The following is a 13,369-nucleotide window of genomic DNA, read 5'->3' as shown; positions in this document are numbered from 1 at the left end:
CCAAAATTTAAGGTTATTAAAAAATTATTATAATAGTCTCTTATTATAATACTTTATCATAATATAATTGAAGTTTATCAATTAATAATATAAAATTATTAAATTTATTTTGTTTAATTATAATAATAATAATACCTTTATGATACAATTGTTAATAGGATAATTCTCCCAGTCGAAAAATTCATGGTATTTATTTCGTGCGACCGTAGTTTGTGACGTAGCATCAAACGCTTCAAAGTTAAAAAAAATATCAGATAATAACGAATTTTATCAATGAATAATTAATGTCAAAATATTTTTAAAATGTTTTTCCCTTATAAATTTTGTTGTGATAACTATATACATATATGTATTTTTTTTTATTAATATTTATTATTTTTTTTAATAAAAAAAAATGATTATGATTATTCATTCGAGTAAAGATGTCGCTTTATCTGACAAATCAGTATCGTATCATTTTAGATAAAAACCATGCGACTTTTTTTTTATTACTTAATTATGTCTTTAAATTATCTAAATATTTATAACAATATTTTATTCAAAATTAGGACTACAAATCATTGTCTTCTACTAATAAAATATTTAATACGATTTGTTAATATAATATTTAAATTTAATTGTTATTAATTGTAATGATTTGTATTTAATTATCTAATTAATATAACATTATGTTAAGAATTAATAAATTATGATTCATAAATGTTTAAAAATATATTTAAAGTAATAAAAAGTTTTAATATGAAGATGTTTATCCTCTACGATAGCAAATTAATTACAACAAAATTTGATGATTAAAAATAAAATCTTATAATAAATTCTTTTCCTTTTATTATTTTATTTTCATAAAGTATTACATTCATCATAGAAAGTAATTATTTCTGTGATCATCGATATGTTAAATAAATAATAATTTAAAAAAAAAAATTTTTAATTTTATAAAAATTATAAGAACCCTAAATAATAAATTAGTGTTAAACCAGGTATGGTTGGTTCCCCCAAAGTAGCCATTTTTCCAAACTAAAATTTGTATCAACCAATCAGAGTGATAAATTGTCTCTCGCCATTTTGACTTTCGCTACGGTCACACGAAAAATACTTAAGTTTGCGTCTGAAACAGTCGAAAGGAAATAACAACGCACGCATCACACAGTTTAAGCATAGTCTCTTGACGAATCGCACGTACGCGAATACGCTCTGCAATTTGCAGCTGATTATTAAAGATTTATTTTATACTTGAAAATAATATTTAATTTAAATTTAATAATTTATCTTTAATTTAAAGTGGTGAATAATATTTAAATATCGATATCAAAATGGTTTTAGCTGAAAGAAATTCGGAAAATGTAAGAAATGGTAGGCGATCTAGAGGTCCCAGCCCTAATCAGTCTGAATCCTCGAGTGAAGAAGACGGAGGTGAGTATATTTTAATTATTTATAATTACTAATATATATTTATTTTAATTATTTAACATTTAATTGAATACATTTTTTTTATAAGTATTTATAAATTTTTATATTTGCTAAAATTCAAATTATACTCTAAGCTTATGCTCCGATTTTTTTTTCTTAGATCAGCTTATATTTTCAGTCTTTTAAAATATTTAAAACTACTCATCAATTTTATGTTTAATAAAAAATTAACTTTACCAAATAAGGTTATAAATTCATGAAAAATTTTAATTCCAGTTCCTGCGGAAAAAATAAGAGTTGGAAGGGACTTTCAAGTGATTGTCCCAGAATTTATTCCAGTAAATGGTAAGTATTAATCATCATACAAAATTGTTGGAGAAACAAAAAATATATATATATTTTTTTTAATTTAGAACGACGGTTAGATAAGTGTCCTGATAGAGCTCTTTTAGTGTGGTCACCAACTACTGATATTCCTGATCAAAAATGTAAGTATTTTAAATAAATATTCCTTTTATTAATTTAGATTATTTATTTGAAATCTTATTGCTATTATTATTATTATGATTATATATTTATGTAATTAATTCAATAGCAATTAGTTTTTAATTAAATTTGTTCAAATTATTTCAGTGGATGAATACATAATATTAGCTAAAGAAAAATACGGATACAATGGCGAACAAGCATTAGGAATGCTTTTTTGGCATAAACATAATTTAGAAAGAGCAGTTTTAGATTTATCAAATTTTACTCCATTTCCTGATGAATGGACCGTTGAAGATAAAGTATTATTTGAACAAGCATTTCAATTTCATGGAAAAAGTTTTCACCGTATACGACAAATGGTATTATTTATTATTATATGTTTGTCCATAATAATATTTTAATATTTATTTAAGTAATATTATAATTTTTTTATTTTTTTTTGTTAGCTTCCGGATAAATCGATAGCGAGCCTCGTTAAATATTATTACAGTTGGAAAAAGACAAGGTCTAGAACATCTTTGATGGATCGTCAAGCTCGAAAGTTAACGAGTGGTGGAAAAGATGGTGAAAATGGCAGCGAAAATGGCAGTGAATTAGGATCAAATACAGACAGTGAATCCGAGGAAAAAGTAAGAATATTTTTTATCATTATTAAATATAACGAATTAATACATTGATCTCTATCGTTGCATGATTGTATCGGATTTGAATGTAACTCGACGTAAACTTTAATTATGTTTCCTCTTTTAATTTTATAATAATTTTAAATATTCATTCTTAATCAGATAAAATACTGGATTTTTATTTATCTTTATTATTGAATTGTTGTTTTATTTTTAATTCGCATGGCGAATGATCAAATTGCTTTTATAAAAATGTATCCACACGGAAATGAAAGAATGAAGATTGAGCTGACCAAAAAAAAAAACAAAAAAAAATCATTCATTTTTTTTGCCCGTAAATACCATTTAGGAACACCAATTAATAATTTCGTCTAATTATATTAAATATTTTATTTACAAATATGGATATCGTTATTGTCGTTATATATATACGAATATTATGTGGAACGTTCCAGAAATGGACGATCCACCGCGGAATACGCCGTGGAAAAAACCAAACAGTGCCAGGAAGCCAAGGCGCCGACGGCAAAGCTTCTTCCGACTCGGAAAACATCCCTCAGGTTCAGGTACTACAACCTAAACCTTACCCCACACATTATTTATATATGAATAATTATAATAATAATATATGTATATATATATATATATATATATATTGATATTGATATTGATATTTATATATATTTATATAATGCTTATAATTTTTTTTTATATTTCGCTATATTCTTTTTTATCCCGCTCACTCGCTCGCACTTAGTATTTTTATTCATTTCGTCGATCATAATAAACACAATTAACATTTGAATAATAAAAACACAAATTATTATTGTTATTTATTGATTATATTAAATTTTAAAAAAAATTAACCATAACTAGATTTTTATTATTTTATATAATGGTTTCATGGCACGAATGAAATTATCAATAAAACGTAGATAAATATTGAGCTTGTAAAAAAAAAATAATAGTTTAAATCGCAGTTATAAAGTTATGAAATAAATAAATGAATACAATTATTAATATATAGGCAAGCGAGGGGGTTGATACAACGTCCAATTTCTGTTTAACTTTAAAGGGAATTATATGTTGTAGGGATCTTGTAGCAACTGCGGTGTTGCTTGTCATAGCGTTCGTGCAACGCCCAAAGGACACGCGTGTCATAGCTGCTATCTGCACTGGAGGTCAGTGAATTGAAATACAAAATCAAAATAAATATATCATCACATATATATATATATGTATATATATATTATATACATACACATACACTCACACATTCACCTGTAGAAGTTTATTGATAAATTATTTGCTGTATTGATAAATGGTTTAGACGTACGGGTGTCGCGAGGCCGCTGAGTTCCATGCCGGGTCGTTCAAATAAAAGAAAACCCCCGCGAGGACTGGTAGTAAATCATGACGATCTTGCTGTCCTGGCTGGCCAGCCTAATCAGGCAAACAACAGTTTACAGGCTATCGACACTGAAATTATAAGCCTTAAACGACAAGTATGTTTATTAAATTACAATGTGATCGTGTGGATACATTTTATTTTTATTACAATCCTTTAAAACTGTTTGCTGTTATAATATATTTTTTTAAATTAAAACAATAATTATTAATTTAATGGAAATTAATTTTAGATACAAACTAATAAACAACAAGTCAGTGCACTCAAACGTAAAACAGTTGATGGCATTGATGATTTACGTCCACCTGAAGTTACCAATCGTATTAATGCACGATGGACTAATGATGAGTTACTTTTAGCCGTTCAAGGTGTACGTAAATATGGAAAAGATTTTTCAGCAATTGCTGATGTTATTGGAACTAAAACTGAAGCACACTTGAGATCATTTTTTGTAAATTATCGACGGCGATATAATCTTGATGCTGTTTTGAAAGAATATGAAGCTGAAAATGGACCGATTCTTATTGATGATGATAAAGATGAGAAGGTGAATTGTTGAATTAATCAAATTAATAAATTTACATTCAATAGCTCAATCAATTCTATTACTCAACAAATATTTAATTAATTAATTTTTTTGTTTTAGATGGAGGTTGAACAAACGCCGAATAACGAATCACCCGAAACATCACAAAGATCTAAATCATCAACTAATGTTAATCAGACTGCTAAATAACAAATGTCTTATGTTGTTAATATAACTCAGAGTAATTAATTATATAAATTATGAAATCTATCAAGAACAGCTATACTAATTGCAAAAAATAAAAAACGTTAATATTATAAATAGTTACTCATCTTACAGTTTCGAGATTATTTTATTTTAGTTATATTTATAATTTTTTAACATCTTTTTTTGTAATTCACTTACAAAAATATAATTTAAAACAATCATATTTTGACAAATAATTATTACTCAATGAGCGAGAGATTGAGATTCGGTTCCCATAAATTAACATATAGGATTCGATTGTTTTCCATGGAAATGAAGATACTTAATCTTTCCCTAATAGAACTATTGCTAACATTCTTTTTGCTTGTGCCCGCGTTAGGGAATACCATTGATTTCCATAATATGATATTGAATATCTAAATAAGAGTTAATATTTCAAAAAAAAAAGTTAGTAATTGAATTTATATTTAATTAGTGCGTTCTAAATCTTCTTTATAGTTATTTGTTAGTTAAATTATTAGCTTTATAAGTAATAATAAGTGTATAAAAAATATATTATTATGCATAAGACAATTATTATATTTAATTATACTAAGAAATTGTACACTTGGTAATTAAATATACCAAGCTCATAAAAAATTTTTATGCAATTATCGCAAATATTTTATAAGTAATATTTATTATAAATTAAATAAGCTCGAGCTTATTTATTAATAATGTATTATTTTTTTCATATCTATTTGAAGTTACTTTAAAAAAAAAAAACTAAAACAGTTCATAAAATACTTGATAATTTTTTGTTTTATTGTAAAATTTAAAATTAGTAAGTTAATTAATTATAACCATTATAATGCAAAAATAAATCAGATTAATCTATATTAATCGAATTCGAATATTCATGACAATGAATATAAATAAAATAAAAAGAATCAATTATGTACGTATTACATCTTTGTAATGTGATTATTATTTACATGAAACGTACAAAAAAGCATTCAAGATTGTTGTTTAAAGTAAAGGTAAACAATCTATTGTAAATAATTAAAAAAACGTAATTAATGTATGATTAAAAAATAACAATTGTTTTAATATAGTAAAAAAAATTCTTTTTAATTATTCTCAACTTACAAAACCGTCCGGAGGACTTCAATCAATAGATTTTAATTTTTTATTTTATAAATATTTTTAATTTTTTCAATAATAATTGAAAAAAATTAAATTTATTATTTCTATAATTATTTATAGCAGAGTTTTCATAAGTAATTTATGTTAGTTTTAAGATTACTCAATTATAATAATAATAATAATATTATTAATAAATCATAATTAAATTTAATATCTGCCAACATGGTGTCGTATTGTGGGCGCATAAGAAAAAGTAAAAATATAAATCAAATACAAACAAATTTGTTTTATTTTAATCAATCCTTTTTTTTTTAATTGTCTAAAGTAAAAGTTCGACTTTACAATGTTCTAAAAAGTTAAACAATTTATATTTTAAATAATCTTTACCTTTCAAATTAAGGATAGTAGGAATATTATTAGTATTACTTTTTTTAAAATCAATTAGTTTTAAGACATAATCTCTCAAAGTACTACTGCTCATTTCTACCAATTTGTTACTATATTGTTCTTTAATCGACTGATTTGTTATACAATAAAAGAAAATATTAAAAATTTTAATATCCTCACGATAAACTTCATCGTGATCAAATGGACTTTCTAAATTACTTTTATTGGCTGTAAAATTTTCATTACTTTTAATTAAATAATCAATTGTATCTAATACACATCGCATCTTACATTCATAATTTACAGTTTGTATCATTTGTATTGGTTTATCATCACATTTTTTATGATATGTTAATGATCCAAGTACACAAATTAATTCATAAAGATGAATTTCGGGAGTTTTTAATTCTCGTTTTACATTTTTTACATCATTCCATTTATAATCATTGTTTAATTTTTGAAAATACTGATAATCATGTAAAAAATCTTCATTATCATTTAAAATTATAATCCAACATTTATTAATATCGTCCCATTGTGTTGTCCATTCAGAATTTTGAAATTTTCTGGATACCATTGTGCGGATTTCATTAGCTTCAACACATAATAATGATATCAATGATTCGATAATGCACGTTTGAAGAAAGTGATTAAATTGAAATAATGATAAATTAAATAAACATTCAATTGACCATAATTTATCATCTTCATCGCCTTCATGAACAGCAATGCCAATGTCATTAACGAGTCGTTGATGAATGTCATAGCAATGTTTTAAATATTCTTTATTACTTTCGTGATAATGATGCGTACATAATACAGTCAACATATGAGCCAGTTGTTGCATTTTTTTGTTATTATAATTTATAAAAATATTTTTCGACAGTTCTAAAACTTTATCAGCTATCTTATTATTTGAATACCAAAGATATGCGTTTCTATTATTTCCATCATATTTCAGAATTTCAATAATTAATTTAACTATTTCAATTGATATATGTTTACTTAAATTATCACATGACAACAAAAATTCAAATAAACGTAAACGTTTCTCAATAAAATTTGATTCACTTAAGTTTTTAAAATTTAATTTTTGATTTATAAGTGTCAGGCGTAAATGTTTAATAAAATAATATATAACATCTTCATTGGCTGATGAAACAATTTCATAAATATATGACTGGTTGAGATACTCAGAAAGACAATCAATTTTAATAAGTTTGATTAACAAGAAGTTAAGTTTAAATAAGTAATTAATCATCTCTGAATGTCCGATGTAATTATTCTTTTTACTTTTAAATATTTCAATAAATGTTTTCAATAAACTTTTAATACTCATTTTATCAGCATACAACATTGGTAACATGATAATATTTTGTAAAAATGTTGTTTCAATAATAGTACAAAGAGGTTTCTTATACATTTCGTCATCATTTGTCCAATAATTAATCATAGAAATCGCTCTTTTTATTTGAATATTGTTAAATTTTTTTATAAGTTTTTTTGTACTATAATTATTAGAAATATTTTCCATCCAAATTCCCGCATAATCACCCGATTGTTGAATGCAAATTTGTGCCAAAAGATGTCCATGAATAAAATTTCTACTTTTATTTATAATAGCTTCTGTTTTCATATTAAATAATTCACTATTAATTTTTTGAATTGGTATTAAAGCAGCATATAATTTAGCTGCTAAATATCTCACATTTTCAACTGAATGACCAAATAATAATCTAAGATATTTTTTTAATTCACTTATATATTTTTCCGAAGAATAATCAGTAAATTCACAGCCACCAATAGACAATCGGGATAGTAATGTAAGAACTGGGACAATATTACCATCAACTTTAAAAGCTGATTTATCTTTTAATTGATTTAAAGCAAATTCTGATAAAATTGGATAATGAGTAACAAAATGATTTATTGAATAACCAGTACCAAAATTAATTTCATTTTCAACAGATTGACCTACTAATCGAGGTATTACTGCTCCTAAAAGTTGAAGACTTGCATTTCTGATTGCCCATTCAGATGATAGTAAATATTCAAAACAAATCATTGAAATTTTTTCCATATAAGGAACTAAATCAATATGCAATGATTTATCAGCAACAATGGTACGTAAAAAATGTAGTAATCGAGCACGTGGAGAATCTTTATTTAAATTTAAATAATTATTATATTTATTATCGAAATCAGTCAATGATTCTAATATTTTATTTAAAGCAATATGTAAAAGTCTTCGTGTATTTTTGTCATAATTAGCAATCATTTTATGAAACATAATAGACATTCCGGCACCACGACGTGTTAAATCAATTTTATCATCATTATCTAAATTTAATAATTTATTCAAATATGAATCAAATAAAAAAATATTTTTTTCATTTTGTGTTAATGATTGGATCGATGTCCCTAGAGCACATCCAGCAGCTTCAATTGCTCCTTTATGCCGACATTTCATTAAAACAGATATAATTAAATCTAAAGAACGTTTGATGTAATCCAATTTTGTTAATGTTCTGCTGCTGCAAATTGTAGCTGCTAATTCACATATATTTTTTAATGCCATCCAAATACTTGATATAATTATTTGATGCGCTGGAGAAACTATTGTGTTGTCAGCAAGTTCATCATTAATTTCACTATTTTTAATTGTTTCTTCTATTGCGATTCCCATTTCTGCAAATGATGCCGAGTAATAAATTTCTGATGATTTTGGTGATAATGCTGAGATTAAAAATGTTGTACAGTCTTCTAAAAGACTTAATAACTTTATGGTATAATTATCAGGGACACTAAAAGTATTTGAATTAGAAAATAATTCTTTAATACTCATAAGTGATCCGTTTAAATCAGATCCCTCAGTAAAACCTTTTAAAAGATCATTTTTAATGGAATCAAGACTATGTTCAACATTGTTAAAAAATTTTTCATATAAAATAAATTTATTATTACAATAAAATGGATTTTTTTCATTTGGAATTGTTGTTATTATTGATAACAGTTTCACACCACCACAAATTTCATAAAATTTTGATGAAGTTTTCATCGATTCTGATTTTTTAATCAATATATTTATTTCTTCGATTGTTAAAACTCTTAAATCAAAGTAACAAATAATGATGTCTGATGATACTTGTCTTATTTCATCAATAGGATCCAAGCACAAGTATAAAAGAATGAGTAAATAATCTTTATCAAAGAATGATTTATTTCTATTCTCCATATCTTCTGTTGAAAGACTGTTGCTTTTAGTTGTTTTTAAATATCGTAAAATAATTTCATATAATTTTAAACCAACAATTTTCCTCTGATAACAAGATCCAGGTTCAAAACAATCAAAAATAAATTTATTTAACCACAAAATAAAATTAAAATCTTCTAAGCCATGTGATTGTAGACAACTTTTAATAATAATTTCAAAATGATAAATTATTCCTTTTCTTAATGAACTTGAACATGTATTAGCATTAAAATATAAAAAATGTTTTATAAATTCATAATTATTGATATCACCATAGCTATTATTATTATTATTATTACGACATTGGATAGCAAAAATATTCAATTTCACACAATCTCGTCCATCATTAATAATTGAAGGAATATTGTTTGTTTTGCTGCAAGTCCATTGTGAGATATTATTTTTATTTTCATGATTTATTTTTAAATTTTCAGAATTCAATTCAATCCATGATTTTCCCAATTCATTGGCTTTTCGTGCTAAATATGATTGGCAGACAATCATATTTTTTTTACAAAAACGTTCCCAAAGTAGCGGTATTGTAATATTTTTAAATTTATTTAGCGTGTATCTCATCCAATAATCCCATAAATTTTGTAGAGCACTTAGATTGTTTCTAATAAAAATAAAAAATTCATTGATTAGGTAAATATTACGTACACGAATAATAAAAATAAATAATTTACATTATGGACTTACTCTCTTTCCCATATTTCAGCAGTTAAACACAAATCTTCCATTATAAATTCAATCCATTTATTTTCACTCATTTTATTAATAATTGCAAGGTATAATTTTGTTGATACGTGTTTTAAGTGACTTTTTGCAAGACTTTTAATGATTATTTTAAATTCAAATTGATCAAAAATAAAGCAATCTGTCCATATATTACATATTTCAGATAAAATAATAAATTTTGTTGCGCTTTGCCATGACAAATTTTTATTACAAATGTTAAATATGTATTTTAAATACCCAGAATATTTTTTTTCCATAATATTTAAATAAATTGGAAATATTTTTGAAGCATTTAATTTAGCAACATCACCAATACTGTGATCCCAATTTGAAAAAATAATGGATTCCAAAGTTTTTTCGATTTTTAAATCATTTTCTTCCCAAAATTTTGTTTTATTTGTTTTTTCTAGCCAAATTCCAAGCAAATTAAAAGCAAAATAATTGTATTTTGAGTATGTGAAACAATTTCTTTGGATTATTTCAAATGAATTTATATAAATATCAGGAAAATATACTGAATTCTTATTAATAACAAGAAAAAATCCATAAATAATTGTAAGTTTGAAAGATTCTAAATCATTAATACTAAATTCTTTATTAAATATAATTAATTTTTGACTCTGTAGATTCAAACAATTTTCAAGAGTACTTTTTAATTGTAAACTAGTAAAAGTTTTAGTAAAAATTGTAAAAAGAACGTGCGATGCTAGTAATACTTGTGTATCACGTATTTTAATATTTAAAGTTATTATTTCTATTAATTCCAATAATACAGGCTCCCAGTTACAATTAGTTATTTTGAATGGAGCATTTAGTAATTTCTAAAATGAAAATAATTTGATTATAAATTTTGTGACTTTCTTTTAGTTTTAAAAAATTACATAAAACTACTTACTTGGAAAATTTTTATTTTATTATTTATCTGTTGCTTGGAAATATTGTATTTAAATGATTGCAATTCTAACAATATATCATTTGGTTTAAATGTTTTTCCGTTATCCTTTTCGAAAATTTCTTGAGCTCCATGTGGATTATCCATTTTTTTTCTTTATAATATAAATCATAATCGTACACGATGAAATTTAATAATTAATAAATCATTTGAATATTAACAACTCATCCTTAATCCGTATTGTGATTTTCATTAAAAAAAATTCCTTTGACTATTTGATTGTTAGCTTCATAACCAGAATTAATATTACTTTTATTCCTGAAATTAATGTCAATAAAATTAAAAACTTACAACAAATAAAACGAAAAAAAAAACTTTTTAAAAAGCATTCTTTTTGTATTTGTATTTGTATTTTATTTATCATATATAAGCATTACTAGTGGCATTCAATTAATGATAAGATTGTTTTTTTTTTTTGAAAAAATTTTTATTACTTAAAAATCAATTAACATTTTTAATAAGTTATTAATAACAACCTGTTAGTAAGTTATAAATTTTGTTCTAAGCTGTTCTTTTTGGAAGCTGGCTATCAACGTACCCTTCTTGTTCTATTTTTTCTTTGAACTTTAAATAATCTCGCTTTCTATCAAAATGTTTCACCTAGTAGAAATAAAAAAATTATTATTAATGTTTTATTTAAAAATTTTATTTTCTTTATAAAAAATTTTATTTACCCATTGAGGGGAACAAAATTTTTCATACTGTTTTCTTAATTCTTTACACTCTGTTTCTGATTTAGTATCAAGACATTTCCAGTATTCGTCACGAGAACCCCAACAATTCAAACGATCTTCTTTACTTGGAAATGACATGCTGTGTAAAATAATAAAAAATATTATTTTCAGTTAATTCTTATAACTATAAGTTTTTTTGTTTTTCTGTTACATGTTTCAAATATACATCTAGACAAATAATTATAAAAATTATTGTTATTATTTTATTGTTAAGCCGACAAAAAATAATGACTGTGAACGTAATAGACTTCAGACAAATTTAAAATTATAAGTAAATAGAGTAAATAATTAAATAAATAATATTTATAAAAAACTTATTAATTACAAAATTTTTCAAATGCGCATTTTTTTTTAATTTCATTTTATTAATTATTTATTCTATTTCTTAATAATTTTTAATTTGTCTGATGTCTGCTACATTCACACTCATCAAAAAATAAAGCTTTTGAAAATCAACTAACTTACCTATGGCGACTTTTTATTAAATCAATTAAAATTTTTTTTTTTTTTTTATAAAATCATTAATAAGACTCAATAGCATTCACAGATACACACAAAATATCAGAAAGTTAACTTCACTGAATCAACAAACAAAGGATTTTTTTTATACTATTTTGAATGGCTAATTTTTAAAAAAACATTACTATTTTTTTTATTTAATAACAATAATTTGTAGATGTATGTATTAAATACTTTTTATTAAATTATTAAAATTATTTATTGATGAAAATCGGTTGCTTATGTATCGAGTTTATCAAATAAACTAAATATAAAATATAAATAAAGTAATGTAAAATTATAAAAACCAACTAAATTCCGACAGCTTTAATTCTATTAATAGTTTAGAAAATTTACAACTAGGTAATACTGAATTAAATATAAATAATTTTATCTGGCAATCATCCTACAATCCCACAATTTATTTTAGTAAAACAATTTTCAAAGAAATATTATGAAATACTTTTTATAAAAATTGATGTACATTGAAATAATCTTTTGGCGTATCCTAGTGTACAATTAAATTTTATCAATTATTGCACTAATGAATTATCTTTAAATTTATAATTTTATTATGTAATATTAATAACTATTAACAAATTAAACAATACGGTTATTAAAATAAATTAAACTGCTGAAAAACTATTTTAAATAATTATGAAGAAATTTTTAAATGATCATATAAAATTATATTTCATTAATTTTGTTATAATAACTAAGTGAAATATTATAATTCGCTGAAGGTTAAAGTAATTTTGAATAAGAATATTTTATGTAAAATATATACTTGAGTTGTAATACTTTTTAAATAATGATCATCTAAATTTCAACAATTACTTACAACTTTAATTTCTTTTTATATTATTATTCTTTTTATATATATAAATAACTCGATACATTTTTTATTATTTACCTTTATTAGCTGCTAGACGTTTTTAGGTTGGAATATACACGTTTTATACTTGTGCAGCTTGCGCATGTATACTCATGTTAATACACTTACAATTTAAAAAAAAAAA

The 13,369-nt window shown here is 23.5% G+C and overlaps 2 protein-coding genes across 3 annotated transcripts; one reads left to right on the top strand and one right to left on the bottom strand.

The window, feature by feature from the left end:
* The first annotated feature begins 1,122 nt into the window (after positions 1-1,122).
* On the top strand, positions 1,123-4,777 carry LOC130669586 (REST corepressor 3). Of its 2 annotated transcripts, XM_057472568.1 has the most exons (10): positions 1,123-1,413; positions 1,687-1,755; positions 1,824-1,898; positions 2,044-2,258; positions 2,346-2,528; positions 2,978-3,088; positions 3,615-3,703; positions 3,853-4,027; positions 4,163-4,477; positions 4,577-4,777. In XM_057472568.1, exons 1-10 carry the CDS (start codon positions 1,314-1,316, stop codon positions 4,664-4,666), a joined length of 1,422 nt encoding a protein of 473 aa, XP_057328551.1. In that variant the 5' UTR covers positions 1,123-1,313; the 3' UTR covers positions 4,667-4,777. The 2 variants fall into 2 exon arrangements, with proteins under 2 accessions (XP_057328551.1, XP_057328552.1); XM_057472569.1 differs by lacking the exon at positions 2,978-3,088 and having other exon boundaries at positions 1,126-1,413.
* A 986-nt stretch (positions 4,778-5,763) lies between these two features.
* Positions 5,764-13,346, bottom strand: LOC130669583 (uncharacterized). The gene is made up of 4 exons (XM_057472566.1): positions 13,264-13,346; positions 11,062-11,376; positions 10,128-10,987; positions 5,764-10,044 (listed from the first exon to the last, which is right to left on the bottom strand). Exons 2-4 carry the CDS (start codon positions 11,203-11,205, stop codon positions 6,108-6,110), a joined length of 4,941 nt encoding a protein of 1,646 aa, XP_057328549.1. The 5' UTR covers positions 11,206-11,376; positions 13,264-13,346; the 3' UTR covers positions 5,764-6,107.
* Between the last annotated feature and the right edge of the window lie 23 nt (positions 13,347-13,369).

Source organism: Microplitis mediator, chromosome 6, assembly GCF_029852145.1.
Source record: "Microplitis mediator isolate UGA2020A chromosome 6, iyMicMedi2.1, whole genome shotgun sequence".
Classification (NCBI taxonomy): Eukaryota; Metazoa; Arthropoda; class Insecta; order Hymenoptera; family Braconidae; genus Microplitis; species Microplitis mediator.
Note: the sequence above shows the minus strand (reverse complement) of the source record. Positions and strands in the feature narration are given on the sequence as shown.